The following is a 24,332-nucleotide window of genomic DNA, read 5'->3' as shown; positions in this document are numbered from 1 at the left end:
GGGGTGGTCCAAGAAGACCACCGCCAGAATAACACAGTTGCGGATTCTTGTGTTAACCATAGATGGAGTTCTCTCTAGGACACAGGGGTCCAACCGTGGCCAACTTTAAGACCTGTGGACTTCAACTCCCAGATAGCTGGCTGGGGAATTCTGGGAGTTGAATTCCACAGGTTGTTGTGGAGCTGGCAATGGAGTCAGACAGCTATGAGGCTGAGTGGGCCAGTCCTGGAGGCTGGGGAAGGCCATAGGTGGGGCCAGGGCCATCGGGGAGTGAGGTGCGGACTCCAGAGCCTCTAGAGCCTGACAGTAGTGAGGCAGAAGAACAGGAGGAGCCTGTTCCTAATGCACACATGAGCTGCCAGAAGGCAAGAGCAGCTAAGCAAAGAGGACGACTCGGGAGTAGGGCCAAGAGATGATTGGCCCCTCCCATAAGGCTTAAAAGACCAGCAACGGCGTTTGGGCTCTTTGCCGGAAAACAACGTTGATAGCTTTGTCCTGCTGCATTTGTTTCGTATCGGCGTCTTCTGAACTGTTGCCAAGAAAGGCCTGTGGCAGTTTGCCTAATTGGACCAAGGATAAGACTAAGGAATTGCGTTGGGAAGAATTTGCTTTGATTTACTGTGGATGATGCTGAGAATGAAGTTAATTCTCAGCTGTTCGAATAAAATCTGTTTTTGAACTGATTGGGTCTAATATTACGTACTTGGGCCTGGGTCACAACACTCCTAGTCTAGGGGGAACAGGTGATGGACACCAGACCAAGAAATTCCTGTCTTTTGCAGGTGAAGGTTCTGGAACTGGAAAAGACACTGGAGAACGAGAGGCTGCGTCTCGGAGAGTTGAGGCGGCAACATTACGCCTTGGCCGGTCTCTACGCGGAGAACACGGATGGAAAGAAACCTACGATCGCTCGTAAGCCAGCATCCTTGAAGAGGCCTGCACAGAAACCAGGTCAAAGCAAGCCGGACTCCGAGGTGGGCACAGAGGGAGGGGCCCCTTACCCCCACCCTTAGCCTGGGCAGAAGGGGAGGACCTTTATCCATGGGCAGAAGGGGAGGACCTTTATCCATGATTCTGGGCCTTTTCTATATATATATATTTGTTTTCTGAGGTTTTTGCGGGTGTTTGTATGTAGGTCTTTGGTTATTCGGGTTTTCTCCCGCGTAAAATTGGAAGTGTCTTGGCGACGTTTCGACGAAGTCTCATTCGTCATCTTCAGGCTTCAGCTTCGTGCTTCTGGGAGCAATGTGTGATTGCAGCTGTTTCTTCCTTTTTAACTGCTAGTGGGGGTTTGAACTGATTGGGTGGGAGCTTGGCTGTGCTCTGGTTGGCTGGGGTTTTTTTGGTGCTATTATTGGCTGGGGGTGTGTCCTGTTTGACCCTTCAACATCAGAGCACCAAAAAAAACCCCATCCAATCAGAGCACAGCCAAGCTCCCACCCAATCAGTTCAAACCCCCACTAGCAGTTAAAAAGGAAGAAACAGCTGCAATCACACATTGCTCCCAGAAGCACGAAGCTGAAGCCTGAAGATGACGAATGAGACTTCGTCGAAACGTCGCCAATATTGTGCACATTAACTAAACTCACGTCAGATAATGCAAAGTAGTTCTCGCCTTACGACTGGTCAGGTAGCAACCGTTCAAAGTTACGATGGATCCCCCCCCACCCTCCAAAGCTACTTAAGGATCCAGTTTCCAAGTTAGGACAGCGGCACACAAGAGACAGCCACAAAATTAGGTTTTGGATGCTTAGCAACTGGCACACATTTATATCCATTTGCAGCGTCTTAAGTTTCCGGCATTTTTATTTCCGGGGGGGAGGAAAAAAAAAAAGACAGACCCATTAGGTCAAACGGATTTGCTTAACGACCGCCACAAAAATTCGGGTGTCCGGTCACGTGATTTACAATCCGAACAACTTAGAACTGTTCATGCCAAACTCGATTACCGTCGTAAGCCGAGGACTATCTTATAACTGCTTTAGGGGAGAAACAGCTATAGAGCTACAGCTTTTATTTCCTTTTATTTTATTTTTGGCTACCGGTTTTTTCCTCCCTCTTTTTCAGCGGGCGCAGGATGGCGTCTACCAAGCCCACGTAGTTAACTTCTAAGGCAAATCCAACCTGCAATGGAACAAGAGAGAAGCCAAGGCCAGGAAAAAGTTGGGGGGGCTCCAGGTTCTAATTCCGCCCACCCTCGAGGAATTCAAACCCTTGGATCTGTTGGTTTTTCACCGGTACCGCAAAACGTAAGATTTTTGGTGGAAAATTAAGACGTCACCACCCTTCAAGCCTTTCTAAGGCAGGAGATAATCTGGACATTCCAGCCCCTTTAAATGTCTGTGTTTTAAACAGATACAACTTCCAGATATCTCTTCTGCCCCCCGCCCACCGTCGACGAGAAGGCAGATACCCCACCCACCCCCTTTATGGGGAAAAGGGAATTAAGAGCTCGCCGATGACTATTTATAAGCAATAGGAATCATTTGGGAAATATTTCGAGTAAATATTGGTGTATATTATTCTACGAAGATGTTTTTTAAAAGAAATGTGAATTTCTGTGGCTACTGTCATTGTCGGATTGTCTAGAATGGTCCTTTGTAGTATTTTATGCCGAGATCTGACGCATATATATATAAAAAAAGAGGGAGCGGGGAGAAAGGAAATTTCCCGGGGGTGGGAAATGAAATACCTTTTAGAGATTTTTATAGTACACGTTTAAGGACTGAATTTATACAGAGGAAAAAATACACTCAGTGTTTTTGTTTTGTTTTTTTCAAAAGAAAAATAAATCCCTTCGACCAGTGCTTTCCAAACCTGGGTGAAATTACCCTAAAAATAGGTAAAAATAGGGGTGGTTTTTTTTCCCCTCTCTTTGGGTAACGAATACGTATTCCCTGTCGCAACAGGGAGATTTAAATGGACTTAAAAGTCTCCCCAAAATATTCTCTTGTCAAGATGAAAAAAATCAACGAAACGACCAATTTGGTTGACGTGACGAAAGTTTTGTAATACTACAGCTTGTCCTCGAACCTACGGCCAATCGCTCAGCAACCGTTCAAAGTTCCGACGGTGCTAAAAGGAAGGGATGGGCCAGCATAAGATTTTCTGATAAGGATTTTTTTGGGGGGCGGGGGGGGCGGGAGGGCAATGAAGGAAAAAGTTTGGGAAGCAACTGCCTTAAAACTCTCGTTTAGGAAATCCGTGGAGAAAAGAAAAGAAAAGCCAGCCGGCTTATTTCAGGAGCTGGAATTTAAATGGTGGGCTGGGTTTTTTTGAAAAGGAGAGAGACACAAACGGGAACTGTTCTTAACCGAACCTTTACAATTAAGGAAAACATTTTCGCTTATTAAAATGATTTAGCTGAAACTGGATTGTGTCATTTTTTTGGGGGGGCGGGGGCGGGGGGTGTATTGGCTAGCATTCCCTGGGCACGAAGGTTTTTTATTTATGAATTCAGTCTCTGATTCGGGTCTGCCGCCAGTGCTCGGAAAAACATGGGTGTAATAGGTTCAAACGCGGGTCCTTTCCTCCTAATGGGGACACCCTAATGAGAGTTTATTAAGCAGCTTGGCGCTGAGTTTTCTTGCAGCCGTTTCATGACCCAAACTAGGTGACGTCATCAGCGCGACAAGCCAACCCTCCTCCCTTGTAGCACTGATGATGTTACCTAGTTGGGTCATGAAACATCTGCAAGAAAACCACCAAGCTCAGAGCACATCAAAGACTCCTCATTTCAACCCTGAGCTACAAAGATTCTCCTTTCTTGGCCATTGGCTGGAAAAAGCAAAATTCTTTAGGGGTTGCCGGTGGGGTATCAACTTCCCAGCATGGAAGACAAAGCGAGTTTTCTCCCGGGAACTAAGCAGCCATTAGAGTTTCTCTTTAGCTGTACCAGTTACGAGATTTTTTTTTTATTGCTAGGAAATAAACAGCTTCTTTCAGTTCTGTTCCGAATCTAATTTATGGGCTTAGATTTTGGATAGAGAGGATGGAGAAATGGAGAAACAGCCATCTGAATTTCTAGCCTCGAAGGCCAATTAAGGGTAGTTTTGCTCCGTTCTCTTACAAAACCGGGCCAGCCCCAAAGCAGCACAATTAAGTAAGCTGACTCAGTGGCTAAGACGCTGAGCTTGTCGATCGAAAGTTCGAATCCCTAGTGCTGCCGCCTAACGGGGTGAGCTCCCGTGACTTGTCCCAGCTTCTGCCAACCTAGCAGTTCGAAAGCAGGTAAAAAACGCAAGTAGAAAAATAGGGATCACCTTTCGTGGGAAGGGAACAGCGTTCCGTGTGCCTTTGGCATTTAAGTCATGCCAGCCACATGACCACGGAGACGTCTTCGGACAGCGCTGGCTCTTCGGCTTTGAAACGGAGATGAGCACCGCCCCCTAGAGTCGGGAACGACTGGCACCTATGTGCGAGGGGAACGTTTACCTTTACTGTTATCATTCTCTGTAATGGCTGAAATCAGATGGATAGTTGGAGGACTCAAATCTCGCCCACAAGACTCCCAGGAGTTCGAAAATAAGAAATGTTCTGGTTTCCGATTCAAAAACAAAACCCAGCAACAACTCGAGTTTGTACAAAAATTTAGGATTCTTTTTAATGAATAATCACTGCAACCCCAAAAAAATTTATTTCTATAAAACAGCAATTCTACAAGAAAAAGGAAGAGTCTTGTCAGCTCGGAGGCTTGCCTCGAGACCACAATGTACAACGAAGTCGAACAGAAGTCATACATTAGGAGTCGTCCCAGAAAGCAAGGAAGGTGAATGAAGTCTTAGGCACATTTGGAGACGATGGGTATCACATGGTAGTTTAGGACTGGCTTGTTCCAGAATAACATGTTAAACTGCTGGTTTGAGGGCCCCCCCAAAAGCATTGGAAAACTGTCCTGCTGCAGGATTACCAAACGGCCTTAAATGACCTCTCTCTCCTGCCTCCTGTCCTAGGACAGAAATAACCTAATTCAGACTTGAGAACTGGCCTTTCTTGTATACCTACCAACCAAAAAAAATGAACAGTAATCTGATCTGTAGATCAGCTGCTGGGCAGAATAAAGGCTAACCAGCAACATTTGCTAGATGCTTTTCGACAATTCAAATGCTAATCAAGAAAAAGACCAGTCAGGCCAGTTTAACTGCGACATTCCACAAGTCACAAATTTCCCTCTAGTTGCATACTTTTTAGAGAGAGAGAGGAAAAAAAATATATAGGGCAATTAAGACCACGGTATAAAATTGCAGCTATTTTCCACCCTTTTGGGGTAACATGGCTTCTTACGCTTCAAATGCGGTTGGCTATTATTATTATTTTTTTAAAGGGCCGTTTTTAAAAACACGTCTTGTGCAAACAGAACAATTGCAAAACCCTCTTTATCAAAAGTGAGCGAGAAACGTTCCACCCTTAGCCCGCGAAGAGGAAACCGTTCTGCATTTCAGCTGTTGGAAAAACTCTGCTCTCCGGAAACAGCAGTGCCTGATTTTGGGTGATGGAAGCTTAAGCCATCCCATCCTTAAGGGTCCTGGAAGTGTGGCAAGGCTGAAGTACTCCAGGGAAAGGTTATGACACACACACACACCCACTGATATTGACCTATTGCTACTGACTCAATCGGTTCCCTAGACCGAACTGACCACTGGAGAAAATTCTGCTTGCTGCTTTCGTTCATCACACCCTTGAGTACCTGCAAGAGGTGGCTAACTATTGGTGTAAACTTACGGGAGCAAGAAATAGAGGTAGCATCCCATCTGAAACAATTTCTACACCATGCCTACTTTAGTGAGCAGGCAGATCTCAGCTGGGGTTTGGAGGTTTCCAATTTTTTTCCCCTCCCAAACTTACAGATTCTGGTTCAATAGCATTTTTGGCCTGTCACCGTGCAAGAGCTGAAGATCCATTCCGCTCCTAACCACGTTTTTCAACCAGCCATTTGACTTTAATTCCATGTAAGCCGGAATACCTACAATTAGCAGTGACTTTTGCCAGTTTCAATCTCATCCAAGCTCCAATTATTATTATTATTATTATTGTTGTTTAGTTTTGCATCGGCCACAAGATTGCAACCACGATTTAACGTGGCCTTTCCTTTAGATCTGCCAGCCGGCTTGAAAAACTCCTGCCACGAGACCAAAATTTTTGTTCTCCTAGTAAAATAAACCTTTCAGCAAAAACCCCCAACATCTGCCTTTCCTACCGTAGACAATGGATACCGTCGCCCTTTTCCTTCCAAGCTCTCGACACATGAAAAAGAGGAACCGTAAAAAGGATATTTTTAAAAGGAATTTCTTCCTGACAAAACTCTTATGCGGTGGTTCTAAGGCACAGGTTAGCCCTTCACACGTACAAAATTTAGGTGCGTCACAGCTGTAGCAGCCTCTGCAAAAAACTTGTCTCTGCACAAGGATGATATTGTTTGGAAAGTAAGTGAGCAGCACAAGGGGGAAGAGAGACTAGTGTCTTAACAGGAACGTGATGATCAGAATCATTTCTGAAGGGCTCTGTAAGATTCATACATGGGCGTAGTTCTCCTTTTCTTGCAGGAATTCAGATATTCTCACTGCTGATGTGCAAACTCTGGAATGGAACGTGTGAGATCCTTGAGACGTTAAGTACCTGAGAACTCCTGGATCCAACCAGTTGTCTATAAATGTATTTTGCTGCATCAGTACACAACGTTGTACTTCCTTAAAAACTGAAGCCGCTCTTCTAACACTGGAGAAACGCCCAGTTATCTTGCAAAACTGCAAAGAGACACATCGAAGAACGACTCTGAGTCACACTTTTCCTCAATAAAAAAAAATGAAAAGAGGTGGAAAGTCACAACCAAGAAATGCCAAGAAATAGGTGCCTAAAGGCCTGGTTCTTGATTCCGTTGGGTTTTTTTTTTTTTAAAGTAACATGACTGTGTGACACCCTGAAAGACAAATGCAACTGGCATCAAGGCTCATCTTTACAATTTTAAACTGCTGGGATTTTTGAGTTTCGCAAGTCACCTTGTGCCCCCGAATGGCACATGGGTTGACTCATCAGCTCAAGCGCACTCGACTGGTTGAGACGCATCCGAGAACGGTTCTTGAGGCTTAAGATTCCCTCGGAGGGCAGATCTCGGAGGGCAGATCGTGCAAGTGGTTTTTTCCCAGCATTAGACGTCTCTTGGGGCACCCCAGTGCCTCCGAGGGCTTGTCCTGCAAGCAGCAACTTTGAGCAGAACGTGTAGGGACAAGGCGCTCTGGAGTGAATCAATTTCCAGAGCCATTCAACAAGCTGGGCTTATTGGAAGCTTTGCGGTGTCTCCCACGCAGTTCGCGTCGCAGAGAAACGAAGCGAGGGCTATGGTGGTGACAGGATCGCACGGGTATAAAATGCCGAGTGATACTTGCATACCTCTGCTGTCTTTTTAAGGCATAAAAATGTTTTCCTCTTGGTCTTTTTTTTTTTTAAAAAAAACAACAACCGCTCACATCTTCAGGGGGTGGAATTAAGTCACAGAGCAGGTTAAGTCTGGCTGGTTTGGAGCGACCGGTCTTGGCAAAGATCAAAATCTCAAAATTTTGAATTCAGAACAATCGTTCTAGCCCCCAAGAAAAGAGAAGTGGCATTCTGCAGATGATCTATAAGTGTAGATTGGCTTGATTAATGGCTGAAGGAATACAACCCAATTTTCTGTTTAACCTTTCGACCTAAGCTTATGGCTTAAAAACAGATCCTTTTGCTCTAAAACAGTTATTCTGGAATCGCTTAGGAAAAGTAACTCGGATACGATGAGATAGGCCAGGATATATAGTTAAGTAAACATGGTGAATTAGCTTGGGTCACCCATGAAGAGGACATGAATTAGGGTCTTCTAAGAAGTGACAGAACGAAACAAGCAGGAGAGAGAGAGAGAGAAAAGCTGGAATTTTGATGTATCAAGGCCTCTGGGTTCTTCCAGAAAGATACAGGAAAGGACATTCTGCATCAACTGAAAGTCAAAACTGGCAACAGAACCGAATCTGATAATGCATACAGCGTTCTCACAACTTCACACTCTCCTGTTTCTCAAAGCTCCCTCGACACTCCTCGTTATCGCTCCCTTCAAATACCTTTCAGTGCGAAGCTGTCCCCTCTCCTTTTATTTCTTTGCAAACATGATTGTGGCAGTACCAATTTCAGAGAAGTGTTGGATGACATATACCCAAAAAACAAACAAACCCCCAAAAAACAACCTACCAACCTATTTAAGAGTTCTTTCATGAAGAACTCGGCCCAGAGATACTGCTAAGATGCTCCGGTGAATTAGGAGATGCTTTTAACTAGTTTTTCTGAACGGGTGAATTTTTTCCACACAGGGTGGTGTATCTAATTTTCGGTTTTAGAAAAAAAAAAAATCTTTTACTTTGATTTTTTTTTAAAGACAAGCGTATTTTCTGAAAAACATACAAAAGTTTTGAAAGGAAGGAAGGAAGGAAGGAAGGAAGGAAGGGGAATTTGCTCCAATCTGAAGTCGACACGAGGTTTCCAGGTGTGGGGTAACTTTGGTTTAGGATTAAGGAATGGGAATATAAAGCTGGAGGAACTAATCGGCTAAGAGAGTGACAAGCATTTGGTCATGCTTGGATCCATGAGTATTTCTGGGTTCACATGTTTCCCAGAGACACAGATACATTAAAAGCCAGAACTTTCTAGAACCCTGTTAGGAAAATATATCAGAGATATACAAAACCCTCATCTCAAGCCAGAAGTCGTGAACGGATGTAGGGTGAAGAGAAGCAGGAGGGGCAGCGTTTGGTCCAGTGGTACGGATTGAATATTCATGATTTACTCTCAAGAGCAGGGATTCAAATCTCCATTTGCTGTTTTTGACATCCTGAGGTTTTCACGGGTACGAATAGCTGCTTTTCCCACCCTCGCTGCCCACCGAAAATTGGCAGCCTCTTGCTCAAATGGATCGGATTATATTAGTGGGGGAAACAAACTCCCCTCCCCCCCGAAACCTCCCACTGCGGCTAACAGAAAAATTTGCTAACTTAGAACCACAAGCTCGCTAGTCCCTAACGGGGTTTGTGCCACCAGCGACGAGTCATTTTTTATTGCCATTTGGGTGCAGAGTCTGTTCGCAGAACATATATATATGTATATATTCAAAAGCTACCATCCAGGGGTGGTGGTTTAGAACGAGATTTCGTTTCCAGAATTGCTTTTTCCTTTTCCAAATGAAGGAATAAAAAGAACTTAAACAAGATTTCCTGGGATTTGTGGCCCTTCGCGCCACGATGGCTGGAATCTCCTCGGAAGAACAAGGCGAGTCTACCAATGGAAGCATTTTCACCAATTCTACATTGGTTTGACGTCTTTGTAGAGAGGGCTGGACGGAGACCCAGATTCTCTCTTTAAATAAAATAAAAAAATCAAAAATCAAAAAAGAAAGATCAAAACCGGCGCTCTTTGCAGGATCCGTTGGCGGTTTCCTTTGTGCGCGGAGTCCCCGTCGATTTCAAACACCACCACCCCCGACTTCGGTCGGGTTTCCAGCTTTTAAGGATCTCGTAAAGGTCAGCACCAGTGTACACGAAGAGTCAAGACATGATGGCGTTTTTCATTCCACGATAAAACCCGGGTTGGTAGGAAGGCGAGGCGGCGGCCTCTGTGGCGGTGTGGAGGGGTACGGAGCTAGAAAAGGATTCAGGTAACTCGGCGACGGCCCTTGGCCTGGCAGCGGTGGAGCCCCCGTCCTCGGCGGGAGTGGAGGGTATAGATAGGGATTGTGGCCCATGGCCGCCATAAACGGTGTTGGGAAACGTCCCGCTGGGAGCACGGAGGCCGGAGGGGGAGGGGGAGGGTTACGGCGAGGCATAACCGAAGGAGGCGTGTTGGCCTCTGAAGTCTGAAGCACGGGAGGAGGAGGCACCGGGGGCCGCCGGGGTCCTTTCAGGACCACCTCTTGGAGTTTCTCTATTTTGACCCGCCGCAGGTGAGCTAATTTCCTCTGACTCTGATATTCATCAATGAAGGTGTCCAGGGGTACGTCGCCATCCAGAAACTTCTCGGCCATGTTCTGTTGGAAAGAGAGAATGAATTATGAGGGAGGGAGAGAGAGAGGGAGGGAAGACAGTCTGGGAAAGACAGAGCCTGTTTCTCACGGCACCTTTGTCTCTCTCACTGCTAGAACAGCTTACAAATCTTATAGCGCAGGTGGTCCTTGTGGCACCATCGAGCCCAGAATTTGCTGCTGCTAAGTGAGAAATCGGTTAAGCCCCCATCTGACCACTTTTCCTGCCGCATTTGTTAAGCGAATCGCTGCAAGCTGTTAAAATTAGTAACGCCGCTGTTAAGTGAATCGGGCTTTCCCACCTGGCTTGTTCTGAAGGCTGACGGAAAGTAACCTTCTCCTGGAGTGGGGAGGGAATGGGAATTTTGCAGTATCCTTCCCCCTGGAGTGGGGAGGGAAGGGGGATTTTGCAGTATCCTTCCCCCTGGAGTGGGGAGGGAATGGGGATTTTGCAGTATCCTTCCCCCTGGAGTGGGGAGGGAATGGGGATTTTGCAGTATCCTTCCCCCTGGAGTGGGGAGGGAAGGGAGATTTTGCAGTATCCTTCCCCCTGGAGTGGGATGGGAATAGAGATTTTGCAGTATGCTTCCCCTGGAGTGGGGAGGAAATGGGGATTTTGCAGTATCCTTTCCCTGGAGTGGGGAGGGAAGGGAGATTTTGCAGTATCCTTCCCCCTGGAGTGGGGAGGAAATGGGGATTTTGCAGTATCCTTCCCCCTGGAGTGGGGAGGGAATGGGGATTTTGCAGTATCCTTCCCCTGCCACCCCCACCATGCCACGCCCACAGAACCAGTGGTTAAAAAAAACGTGAATTTCACCACGGGGGTCACAGCTATGAGCGAGTAAGTCAGTATTACATTTGTGTTTCATGACAATCCATTTGCTTTGCATGACAGGACCGAAACCTCAAAAGTGAGAACATTATCCCAGCAAACCCCAGTGGCAGAAGTTCCCTATTTACCTCGGTGTCTTCTTCGATTTTGGCCCCTTCCGTTTGAAGAAGCGCGAGGAGGGTCTCCAGCGAAGCATTATTGGATTGTCTGTCTGCAAATCAAGAAGGGGTGGTTGAGTATGGACACTGGGGACAGCCGTGAATTAAAGCAGAGCTTATAAATATACAGTTACCACAATTTTAAAAATTTAAAAACCCAGAAGAGAAGCCATGAATGTGAGTTCGGTGTATTTCAGTTCGCAACTGATTATGTGCTGGAATGGTTTTCATCTCTGGAAAACTGAAGACCAGTTTTTGGTGCAGTGGTTAAAGTCTCGGTTAGAAACTGGGATTTTAGTCGTCCTGTCAGGCATATATTTTGTTTCATTCTGCTTTTTTGGAACTTGTTTAAACAGTAAGTGCACATAGGATGGGTGAGGCTGGACCAATAACAAGCCAACACGCATATCACATGCATGTTTGTGTGAAAAGAGGCATTAACTCTGAGTTTACCTGGAAGCAACAACATTTTAGCTCTGTTTCAATACGCTGCAGGAGTTTGAAACCATGGCTAATTTTGTTCGGATTCTATGATTAGGCAACGTTGAACATTTAATTCTTAGATGAATGACTATTCCAGGATTGTAAGCCAGACTGGACACAGGCAAAATGGACACTTCGTACTGTACATTTTTAAAGGAAACTACACGGAATAACGAGGAATTTAGCTTGGGGATGCCTTCACTACTTTAGAGGGGTAGGACATCAGCCTCAGTTAGGATGTCTTGTTTCAAATATTAACCCAACCACAAACTCCCTAACTGACTTTAGGGTGGGCCTCACTCTTTTTTCCGTGTAAAATTGTAAACCTTACTGTCTGCGATGAGTACTGAAATAATACCGGCTGCTTGGAAACTTCTACCACCCTGCTCCCTATTTTTATTACAAGACAATATACTCCACAGTGCTTCTCAGGGCTGGGCAAGGAAACATGGCAGGCTTCCAAATGGAGTGGCCATCTCCAGGGACTGGAAGTACCAGTGTGTGCAGGATGTATCCGTTCCTATCAACACCTCGTTTCCCCAAACATTTATCCTCGCAACCGGCAGCTTAAAAAGTTTAAATTTTCTATAGGCAAACTACTAACCGTTGAGGCTACCAAACATCGACTAGCCCTAAGTTGCATTTTTCTAAAATTAATTTTTATTAGTTTAGTTCTAAATTAAAATATGTTTTGTATTTTGATGCCAGAGCCAACCACCGCACCAAGAATATTTTTAATGGAGACAAGGTTCCTCTTTAGGTCAGTGGTGAAATCCAAATTTTTTTACTACCAGTTCTGTGGGCATGGCTCAGTGGGCATGGCGTGGCTCGGTGGACGTGGCAGGGGAAGGATACTGGAAAAATCTCCATTCCCTCTCCACTCCAGGGGGAAGGATACTACAAAATCTCCATTCCCACCCCACTCTGGGGGGGCCAGCCAGATGATGGTATTTGCCGGTTCTCCGAACTGCTCAAAATTTCCGCCACCGGTTCTCCAGAACCTGTCAGAACCTGCTGGATTTCACCCCTGGTTTAGATAGAAAGAGTAGATAAGTGTTTAAATATCTCCAGATTAACTAACCGCTGCTCAGCTCATTAACTGTACACATCCTTAAATGACTGAATCAACCCCATACTTTGCTACGTTAGATAGAATAGAATAGAATTTTATTGGCCAAGTGTGACTGGACACACAAGGAATTTGTCTTTGGTGCAGATGCTCTCAGTGTACATAAAAGAAAAGATAAGTTCATCAAGGTACAACATTTACAACACAATTGATAGTCAATATGTTTATGTTAACTAATAATTTGGAGCCCATCCCCTGCTATCCCAAGCTGCTTATGGAAAGGAAAAGGGGAATGAGGTCATTCCTCCTGAATAATTACCTAGCTTGGTTTTCTTTATCTGATACGCTTCGAAGAGAACCTGTAGCTCTTGATACTTTTGGGTTAATGTGGCTTTCAGGGCATCTAATTTTGGCTGGTATAAGAGATTTCCTTCTGCCAGGCTGTGGTTGCTGGCGAGAGTCATATCTTTGCTAAGCTGAACATTTTGGGCCTGCAAGAGGAAAAAAAAGAGGCAGACGGTTAGGCAGAAAATTAATTACGGAGGTGGGATATTTCTAAATTTCTCTCTGGTGAGCGAGCACAGCAGTGAACCACTTCTTTTCTGGTATTCGTATTAATTAGCGGGAGGGAAAGGGGGGGAACGTGATCCGGATTGCCTGCCTAGCTGAAAGAAACCAGCAGACGGGGGAAAAACACAGCCAGAATGTAAATCAAGCTGTCAACTCCCCCTCCCCTCCCCTCCCCACCCCCTCATCCTGATTTATATATTTAATTTATGAAGGAGAAGAGAAAGCAAAGAAGTGAGGCTTTGGGGGAAGCCGAACAAGCTGGCTTGGCACCGTCTCGCGTGAGACCTCATAATGAGACCCCCGTAGATCAAAAGGGAAATTGTGTGATGTGAAACTGTCGTTCCGCAGGAGCCAAACAGCGTGGACACTGTTCCCCTCTGGTTTTCCTCGATTAGACAGATCTGATAATAAAGGACCCTTTATTGAGAAGATAGCATGCATAGAACGCCGGGAGATGGAAGAGGCTGGAAGAAGAGGCTTTTCCAGACCGCAATGTGCAGCCTCGCAACAGAACTTTTTTTAAAAAAAAAAATAAAAATAAAAAGTTTACGATAAGATGAATGGTGGGAACCAAGCGGGGAAGGCAGAGAAATAAAAACCCAGTTCTTTTATAAAGGCGATATAACGCCTGGGGGGTGAGGGGAGGGGAACAGCTGCCGGCCCGCGTTTTCCCCGTGTATTGGCGTCTTCCCCCTCGAGAAACAGAACACTGAGTACTGCAATGAATCACTTTCTTTTTATACCGAAGGCCAGCCCCGGCCCCCAAGATATTAGAAGCCACATAACCATGAGTCATGTGAGACCGTTTAGAGACCGTCAAAAAAAAAAAGAAGCTACTTGAAAAGATGTTGGCCATTAGGTGGAAACTCTTAGTCGGTCAATTGTGGGAAAGAGGGCAGTGGGCCAATCCTGGACCGATTTAGGCAGCCTCTCTTTTTTTTTTTTTTGGGTTAATCCTGGGAATTGACTGGTTTTAACTCTTAACTCCCAACAGGCTTGCTACACAATCTTTTAGTAAACTGCTTGGCTAAAATTTAAGGAAAGGAGGAAGGAAGGCCCGGGTAAACCTGTTCTCTATATTCAATTATCAATTCTCTTCTGAGAACTCATTGTGTGTGTGTATGTATGTATGTATATGTATGTATGTATGTATGTATGTATGTATGTATGTATGTATCTATCTATCTATCTATCTATCTATCTATCTATCTATCTATCTATCTATCTATCTATGTTTTCGTAGGTTTTCACGGGTATAGGTATGTAGGTCTTGGCATATTCGGGTCTTTTCCCGTGTAAGGTTGAGAGTATCTTGGCGACGTTTCGACAAGGTCTTACTCATCATCTTCAGGCTGGTACTTTCGGCTTCGTGCTTGTGCGAGCAAAGTGTATATATATGCATATGTATATGTATATGTATATATATATATTTGTTTTCTGAGGTTTTCGCGGGTGTTTGTATGTAGCTCTTTGGTTATTCGGGTTTTCTCCCGCGTAAAATTGGAAGTGACTTGGCGACGTTTCGACGAAGTCTCATTCGTCATCTTCAGGCTTCAGCTTCGTGCTGTAAGAACCCAATTCGGGTTCTTTCCCAGTCGCTTGGTGATTCCTTCCCCTCCTCAAAGAACCCTCCTCCCCTCCTTCCACTTTGTGCATTTAACCATCATCACCATGCCATGACGACAGACTAAGCTATTTGGGAAAAAAATAAACAGGTTTTTCTTAATTGAGTGACCGCTAGAACAGAAAACCAGCCTGTAGTTACTGGCATAGTTAATTAGTAGTCTTAAAACCTAATTTCATGTTGGCAGAAAAGGACATGACCACGTTCATTGAGAGGCTGGAAAACTGGGTAAGGGAGCCAAGAAATCTCTCTATCTATTCGATTGCTTGTTTATTCTTCTAGGAACTTCCGTGGGAATACAAAGGATTGTCTATGAACTCTTATCAATTGACCTAGTCCTAAACCTCTCCTATCTTGGTTTCATGCAACACTGACCAGGTTATGCTTTTAAGAGTCCTATAATTGCAAATGCTAACAATTCATACCGTCGTATTATAGAGCATGGCGACCCACCCAAAGGCATTTCGAAGACCTTTGGTTGAGAAAGATTTCTTTTGACAGATCATTTTACTTAATTTAAATGGGGGGAAAAAACCAAAAACACCCTCCTAAGTATTGGGGAAAGGAAGAACCCCCACAACAATAGTAAAAAAGTTTATCAGGCACAAAAAAAAAAAAAAAACAACCACACAAACAAACCAAAAAGCAATAACTTGTTTCAGGGACAGGAGAGCAAAAAGCGTCTTAAAAGTGAGTTTCCACAGCAAGAGATTTTGTTCACTTTCCTTGTGTGGAGGAAAAGTACTTTCGAGGGGTAAGCAAATCCTGTCCTTTGTAATCCTAGAGTTTTAAAAAAATGTTGAAAGCCAGTGATTGAAAGCATGAAAAATTAACGCAGGGGAGCCCAATGATTAATTGATTCCAGACTCTTGTCTCTAATTACAGGCCAATTACTTAAGAAAGTAGTAACTCTGCCAATTGAAGAGAAAGGGATAAATGATAGTCAGAGTTTACTGAACCAAAAGCCTTCTTCCCACTAACTCCAGCCCGGCCCAAATGGCTTTACATATGCATTACGTTAAACAAACACCACTGGTCCAACTGCGATTAAGGTCTGAGCTGCACAATGGGAAATACAGGTATAAAATCATCATCATCATCATCATCATCATCATCATCATCATCATCATCATCATCATCATATCAGAATTGGAAGGGACCTTGGAGGTCTTCTAGTCCAACCCCCTGCCCAGGCAGGAAACCCTACACCATTTCAGACAAATGGTTATCCAACATCTTCTTAAAAACTTCCAGTGTTGGAGCATTCACAACTTCTGCAGGCAAGTTGTTCCACTGATTAATTGTTCTAACCGTCAGGAAATTTCTCCTTAGTTCTAAGTTGCTTCTCTCCTTGATTAGTTTCCACCCATTGCTTCTTGTTCTACCCTCAGGTGCTTTGGAGAATAGTTTGACTCCCCCTTCTTTGGGGCAGCCCCTGAGATATTGGAAGACTGCTATCATGTCTCCCCTAGTCCTTCTTTTCATTAAACTAGACATACCGAGTTCCTGCAACCGTTCTTCATATGTTTTAGCCTCCAGTCCCCTAATCCTCTTCGTTGCTCTTCTCTGCACTCTTTCTAGAGTCTCAACATCTTTTTTACATCGTGGCGACCAAAACTGAATGCAATATTCCAAGTGTGGCCTTACCAAGGCATTATAAAGTGGTATGCTCAAGGTTGTTACTTCTACCTCTTTAAGCCCCCTGGGTCTACCACACAGCAACCATTAACATTGAAAATGTAACTCTGGACGCCAGCTGACACAGCAAAATAACTTAAAAGTACATCGCAGTCAAGAAGAGTTGATTTCCCACTTAATTATATATACTTTCCTACATCCCCAAGTTATTTAAAAAGGCAAGATAAGTGTTAGAGCTTATTTGCAGCATAACACACAGCCTGCGTGTCATTACTGCACCTGACTGGTCTCCTTGAAAGAGAACCTGGTTGGAAGGTCACTGATAACAATAAAACTGACATTTCATATAGGCTGTTTTTTAAAAAAAGTTATCAGTACATCACTCACAAAACAGAGGATTCGTTTTAGCAAATCAGGACAAAAGGAGCAATTTTTACATTGCTGTAAAAGGAGCAAAGGCAGCTAGGCTGCCCGTTATTAAAAGCTTCGTTTTTTTGCTTGAATTACAAACCACAAAACGGATATTAGCTTCGTTCTGTTGCAGTGTTTCCTCGCAGCCTTGAAGACAAGGAAGACATTATCAGAAAGTCTTTCACAATCTTAAACCACTGCATGGGGAGTATTTCTAGAGTTTACAAAATGCCTTTTCAGACTTGAAGCTCAGCTGTTCCTAGCAGGCTTTGAAGATTTTATACTAGCTGGTTACCAAGGAGTGACTTGGAATTAAAGACACACACACCCCTTTCACTGTATGAATTCCAGACAACAAAAGGCCATGGAGCTAAAGCAGGAAAGATTTGTAAAGACACAGAAGTCCTTTCTTCGGCTGGTAACTAGACAAAGTTCCCAGATGCAAAATTATTCAAGGATTCAAAGCAGCCCAAATCTCACATCGCCAAAAGAAAGTGCAACAATAATAACACGATAAAGGTGCGAAGTCACGAGTTTGCAAGTGTGGGTACGACTAATTAGCAAGGCATACGTTTGCTAAATTCAGAAACTGCTTTTCCTCTGTAACAAATTGGAGGTGGAACTTAACTCAAGCCTCAAGCTTCATGCTTCAGTTGTTCCCTTACTCAAGGAAGTGAGCGGAATAGCGTTCAAAATTATCCTGGAATGCATCTTAAGCCCGCAGGCTGTATGGAACAAAAGTTCTGATCGGAGGGAGAAGAAAACCTTGGAAGCCAGGTTCAAATTATGCAAAAAGGAGCATGGAATACTCCACGGTTTTACTCTCTGTTACAACTAGGTACGGGTTTTACGCTGAGTACAATTAGGATTAGTCATTGCTAGGCAGCCTGATGGGATCTGATTTCACTGAAAGAGTCACCCGTACACAGAAACAGGGCAGAGGGGATATGAGCTACATTGATCATGGAAGCAATATGAAACTTAACAATGAATTCAAGCTATTCCCTTGGGATTTGAGCCACCAGATGGCTGACCTGCCCAAGGATACCTTTTAACGCCTAAAAGCACCACATAAAGGAGATCCCGTTGCCGCCTTCTCAGAAATTACTCATGTCTACAGGGCAAGGAATGACTCCCTAAATGCAGAAACAAAAGCAACTCAATAAGTCACGCCAATTAAACTGTGTTTGGGGGGGGGGGAATAGCCTAAAAGCCAGGCCTTATCTTTTGGTTTAATAAGCCATTTTATTCCTCTGTGATTGCGCCAGCCTTCCTCGCCTCTCTCAACCTCGCTTCACCTATTCCTACAATACCGCATTATCCCCACAATAACCCACAAGGTTGTACACCCGATGCACGGGGATCACCTAAAACCCACACTCCAGTTAGGGGTCAAGTCCATTCCATCTTCCCCCCCACCCCCCCGCCCGCATTTCAAAGCAAGCTACACCCTAACCGACAAGCAAATCATGGTTTATTTCCCGTCAGTCGCATTTCTCTAACCGACACAATCTAACCATGATACAAATCTCAACGAAGTTATTATGGGCCAAGACAAGGCAACATCCACTTTGTGTTTTCCTAAATCTTGCGGCAGCTTCCTCCGCAGCTCCCCCGTGATGAACAACAACAAGGGCACAACCCACGTGTATCGCCCCCCCCCCCGCAACACACACCCCAAACACCTTGGCTTTTTGAGCACACACCACTTCCTTATAGAAAGGGGAAACGGCTCAACGCTGGCCCTAAGCAAGAAAGCGAGCCCTCCCAAGCGACAGGGGCTATTATTAGACCGAATACCAATGACAAAATAAGCAAGTGAAACTTTTGTGCAATCTCCCAAGAGCTAACTCTTCTTTGAACGAAACCCCAAGGCAGAAATACAGCTGCGGGATACCCCACCCCACCCCATCCCCCAAGGCAAGTTTGGCCTGTTAATGCAGGGTTAAATCCCACCCACCCACCCCCGTTTCCCAAAATCAAGACTCTGGGGTCATTTTTCCAAAGCCCAAAAGCCTGGGAAAGGGGGGAACCCTTATCCAAGGACTCCAGATCCGAAGCTGAGTTTGAACCCCAGTTTTGCTAGGAAGCCCTGGAGCACCGGGGAGGGGGGGGGACAGCTAAAGGAAAAACCTCAGATATCGTTTTCCCCCCCCTCCATAATTCCCAGCAGGAGACCGAAAACAGCTGTTAAAGTCTGTTGAAAAGGGACTTTCAACCCCCCCTCCCCTCCCCAAAGGCTTGGATGCTGGAGACTCTCCATAGACGGCTGTTATTCAAAAGTCCCATTTTGGGCCAGATGCAAAAAAACAAAAGCCAGCCAGAGACTGGGAGACACCCCCCCCCATGGACGTCAATGGGGTGAGTGGTTTCAGGCCCATAGTCATAGCCCCCAAAAAGACACTGAAACATTGTTTCCTAGGAAACCAAGTCCCCTCTTCCTCTCCCCTTCCTTCAGAGCCCACACCACCAACTCCTCAACTGAGACCCTCCTCCCACCCCAATTCTCCCTGTGGGACCCCCACCCCAATTCTCCCTTTGGGGCCCCAATTCTCCTCTGGGACCCCCACCCCAATTCTCCTCTTTGGGACCCCCACCCCAATTCTCCTCTTTGGGGCCTCCCATTGCCCCTCCCTCCTGGGGGTCCCCCTTTCCTCAATTCTCCCCTTTGGGACCCCTACCCTCAATTGCCCTCTGTGGGACCCCTACCCCCAATTCTCCTCTTTGGGGCCTCCCATTGCCCCAAATCCTCCCTCTTGGGGGGTCCCCCTTTCCTCAATTCTCCCCCTTGGGACCCCCATCCCCAATTCTTCCCTTTGGGACCCCCACCTCCAATTCTCCCCTGTGGGACCCCCACCCCCAATTCTCCTCTTTGGGGCCTCCCATTGCCCCAAATCCTCCCTCTTGGGGGGGGTCCCCCTTTCCTCAATTCTCCCCCTTTGGGACCCCCGCCCACCCACCCAACCCTCCCTTCCTTCCTTGCTTCCCCTCGGGGGTCCCCGGCGCCCGCCCTACCTCCTCCATCTCCAGGGCCATGTTCTGGAGCTGCTCCTCATCTTCCAGGAGCTCGTGGAGCTGGTGAAGGCTCAGGGCCTCCAACCGCCTGGCGTCCACCGCCATGTCGGGCGAGGAAACCGAGGAGGAGGAGGAGGAGGAGGAAGAGGAGGACGAGAAAAACGCGTCCGCTCCGCTCGCCGCCCTCCGCAGCTCTGCGCTGGCAGCGGCGGCTGTGCCCGCCCCTCCCGCCGCTCCACCGGAAGTGCTGCTGCCGCTCTTCCCGGCCCCTCCCTCCGCCCTCTCGCCACCAGGTAGGAAAGGGAACGAGAGGGAGGAGGGAGGGGGGATCGACGTCATCGCGCCTCTCACGCTCCCCCTCCCCTCCCCGAAAGTCAAAAGTGGCGGGAAACGCGCTGAGGGCTCGCTGAGGAGAAGCGCTTTTTCCCGCCGGTTTTAAACTTAATCACGATTAAAATAAACTTGTGGGTTATATATACGTATACGTATATACGTATATTTGTTTTCTGAGGTTTTCGCGGGTATTTGTATGTAGGTCTTTGGTGCTTGGTGCACACATTGCTCCCAGAAGCAGGAAGCTGAAGCCTGAAGATGACGAATGAGACTTCGTCGAAAGGTCGCCAAGACACTTCCAATTTTACGTGGGAGAAAACCCGAATAACCAAAGACATATATACATAGATATATACATATTTGTTTTCGTAGGTTTTCACCGGTATAGGTATGTAGGTCTTGGCATTTTTGGGTCTTTTCCCGTATAAGGTTGAGAGTATCTTGGCGACGTTTCGACGAGGTCTCACTCATCATCTTCAGGCTGATGTCTTCGTGCTCGAGAAGCACGAAGCCGAAAGCAACAGCCTGAAGATGGTGAGTGAGACCTCGTCGAAATGTCGCCAAGATACTCTCAACCTTACACGGGACCTGAAAATGCCAAGACCTACATATATACATATGTATATATAACACATACATATATATACATATATATGCGCACACACACACATATATTCGTAGGTTTTCACGGGTATAAGTATGTAGGTCTTGACGTATTTGGGTCTTTTCCCGTGTAAGGTTGAGAGTATCTTGGCGATGTTTCGACGAGGTCTCACTCATCATCTTCAGGCTGATGTCTTCGTGCTCGAGAAGCACGGCCGAAAGCAACAGCCTGAAGATGGTGAGTGAGACCTCGAAATGTCGCCAAGATACTCTCAACTTTACACGGGACCTGAAAATGCCAAGACCTACATATATACATATGTATATATAACACATACATATATATACATATATATGCGCACACACACACATATATTCGTAGGGTTTCACCGGTATAAGTACGTAGGTCTTGGCGTATTCGGGTCTTTTCCCGTGTAAGGTTGAGAGTATCTTGGCGACGTTTGACGGTCTCACTCATCATCTTCAGGCTGATGTCTTCGTGCTCGAGAAGCACGGCCGAAAGCAACAGCCTGAAGATGATGAGTGAGACCTCATTGAAATGTCGCCAAGATACTCTCAACTTTACACAGGAAAAAATGCCAAGACCTACTTATATACATATATACATATAACACATACATATATATACATATATATGCGCACACACACACATATATTCGTAGGTTTTCACGGGTATAAGTACGTAGGTCTTGGCGTATTCGGGTCTTTTCCCGTGTAAGGTTGAAAGTATCTTGGCGATGTTTCAATGAGGTCTCACTCGTCATCTTCAGGCTGATGTCTTCGTGCTCGAGAAGCACGGCCGAAAGCAACAGCCTGAAGATGGTGAGTGAGACCTCGAAATGTCGCCAAGATACTCTCAACCTTACACGGGACCTGAAAATGCCAAGACCTACATATATACATATGTATATATAACACATACATATATACATATATACACACACATATATTCGTAGGTTTTCACGGGTATAGGTATGTAGATCTTGGCATATTCGGGTCTTTTCCTGTGTAAGGTTGAGAGTATCTTGGTGACGTTTCGACGAGGTCTCACTCATCATCTTCAGGCTGGTGCTTTTGGCTTCGTGCTTGTGCGAGCAAAATGTGGTCCGAGCTGCTGTCTCTCTATAAATACTGGTGGGGAGGTGGGGAGTGTTGCTGTGAGAGGGTTGGTTGGGAGAGACGGCAGCTCCGACCACGCTTTGCTCACACAAGCACGAAGCCGAAAGCACCAGCCTGAAGATGATGAGTGAGACCTCGTCGAAACGTCACCAAGATACTCTCAACCTTACACGGGAAAAGACCCGAATACGCCAAGACCTACATTCATTCATTCATTTATTTATTTATTTGAGCTTGTTTTCCTGGCTGTAGTGATTGTTCCTGGTTTCTTATACCAGGGGTCTTTAACCTTGGCAACTTTAAGCCTGGTGGACTTCAATTCCCAGAATTCCCCAGCCAGCTTTGCTGGCTGGGGGATTCAGGGAGTTGAAGTCCAGCAGGCTTAAAGTTGCCAAGGTTGGAGACCCCTGTCTTAAGACAGTCTCTCTCTCCCTTGGCTGATTGCTATAGTGCAGCCCCCCCACCTTCACGGGGAGGGTACAAATAAATAAAAATGACAAATAAATAAAATTATGTAAATAAATAAGTTATTCACAGCACTATTGTTAATATAAGGAAGTCCTTATTTTGGTGTCAGCTGCCCAGAGTCAGATGCAAGGACCATGTTTTCTTGGGGAAAAATTTATTTGCTGTCTATCTGGCCATGGGGCTGCTCTAGGCTGCTAAATAAGTAAGATAATGATTATGTAATTAGAGGAAAAAACATTAAGGACCCACCTGAAAAGGGGGCCAAATTTGGGGAAAAAATTCACATCTTTATTCTCAGACAATGAGTGAAAAAAACTTAACTGGAAGAAAAATCTAATGCATTTTTTTTCCTTTTTTTCCTCTGCCAACAACAACAACAAAAAAAAAACCCATAGGAAAATGGATAGTTTGCAATCAGAAAACTAATTTAATCCCAGCACCAACAATGGAGAAAGCGGCAGCTGGGATCGGACTGATAATTCCTGCTATAATAGAAGATGAATTTGCATGAGCAATTCCCTGCATCAATCTTTCCGCCTTGAATTCATTTTCACCCTCTTCCTATTGTCTGCTTGGATCACTGAACGGCTTGCATGAAATCTTTCTGGCTGATGTTTCTTTGAAAAATATAACAAAAAGCATGCCGTCTATTTTTTAAATTGGACACATGCATAGAACAGACATTTTGCCTGGATGACCAGGGTAGCATTTAGCATTGTGCATGCAACATTTTTGCAGAAATGTTAGCAACGTTAAAATGAGGCTTTCCCAAACCCCTGGAAAATAACATTAACCTTATAATATAATGCAATTTCATGGTTTATGTTTGGAAGTTGCAGAACTGATTTGAGAACCAAGTCATTTTTTTTATGAGGGGTTAACCGTTGCACTGATATGCTCCTGAACATTAAATGTGTTGGCTAAGTATTCAGCCTTTTCACCATTTTACTAATGGGAGCTCCATTTAAAAAATCTGGACTGCATATGCTTGTTTATTTATCAGCTTTATTTCTCATTTTCCCCCCATGACTTAATGATTGGAAAGTTAATATTTTAATGGTGTAACTGGAGATGAATGTTTAAGCTCATGTTTAGTACATAAGTTATATGCTTTTGAAGTTACTTTCGATACAAATACTTAAAACGTATTTCTGAACTTGCATAACTGAATCCTTGAGGTAATTGTTAAAGCAAGTCTTTTGAATCTTGAAGAAATAGCCCCTATATATTTTGCTAACTTACGCGCTCTTAAGATAAGGCAAGAAAGATACTACCTAGGATGCATCCAGTGGACAATCACCCATGAAAACCAATACAATAATCAGAATGCTTGAAAACATTGATTTTTGTTGCTCCAATCTGCAAATCTCCTAATTCTTCATTCTCATAGGGGAGAACGTCTTTTTTTAACCTTAAAAGAGACCTGGATCTTTAAGTGCAGATGTGCTCTTCGCTCTTCCCAAGCTAATATTTCTAAAAACAACTTCAAGGGCAAGGTTTAAATGGTAACCCGGCATTGCACAACTCAAGGTGTGCCTTCTCCATTGCTGGGGAAGCCTTGATAAGCTGAATATGTCAACAATGAGGACATGTCAACAATAGCCCAGCTGATTGGGTTTTTTTTTTTTTCCAGACCGGATTTCCTGGTTTGAGGTTTGGCATTTTTCTGGTCAAAGAAAAATCCATTCCTTTCCCTCTTCCTAAGGGTTTTATAATTAGTGCAATCTAAATATAGGAAGAAAACAACCCAAGAGTTAGCATTGTTATCGAACAATTCAGTAACAATTCGACATTTCTTCCAGCTTCCTTCCTATAGGAGGAAGATGTGAGCTTGCAATTTTTCTTCTGCAAGAAAGAAAATTCTTCTTTCTTGGAGCAATTTCTCTCTACCCTGAGGATAAAAGATGACCTTAGTAAAATTTGTTCTTGGGATGAGTGTAAAACACTCTTGCGTCTGA

General features: G+C 44.9%; 2 protein-coding genes across 2 annotated transcripts in view; one reads left to right on the top strand and one right to left on the bottom strand.

Annotated features, from left to right (window-relative positions):
• Positions 1-3,351, top strand: part of HIP1R (huntingtin interacting protein 1 related) — a 47,470-nt gene extending 44,119 nt beyond the window's left edge. The window contains exons 31-32 of the mRNA XM_058158144.1: positions 783-974; positions 2,068-3,351. Coding sequence (XP_058014127.1) covers positions 783-974; positions 2,068-2,112 — 237 coding nt within the window. The 3' untranslated portion in view covers positions 2,113-3,351. The remainder of the gene's footprint in view (positions 1-782; positions 975-2,067) is intronic.
• Positions 3,352-4,577: 1,226 nt separating this feature from the next.
• On the bottom strand, positions 4,578-20,013 carry VPS37B (VPS37B subunit of ESCRT-I). The gene is made up of 4 exons (XM_058158145.1): positions 19,831-20,013; positions 12,892-13,063; positions 10,991-11,073; positions 4,578-10,036 (listed from the first exon to the last, which is right to left on the bottom strand). The coding sequence occupies exons 1-4, from the start codon at positions 19,933-19,935 to the stop codon at positions 9,578-9,580; spliced, it is 819 nt and encodes a 272-aa protein (XP_058014128.1). The 5' UTR covers positions 19,936-20,013; the 3' UTR covers positions 4,578-9,577.
• Between the last annotated feature and the right edge of the window lie 4,319 nt (positions 20,014-24,332).

Source organism: Ahaetulla prasina, chromosome 15, assembly GCF_028640845.1.
Source record: "Ahaetulla prasina isolate Xishuangbanna chromosome 15, ASM2864084v1, whole genome shotgun sequence".
Lineage (NCBI taxonomy): Eukaryota > Metazoa > Chordata > Lepidosauria > Squamata > Colubridae > Ahaetulla > Ahaetulla prasina.
This window is presented reverse-complemented; position numbering and strand designations above follow the sequence as displayed.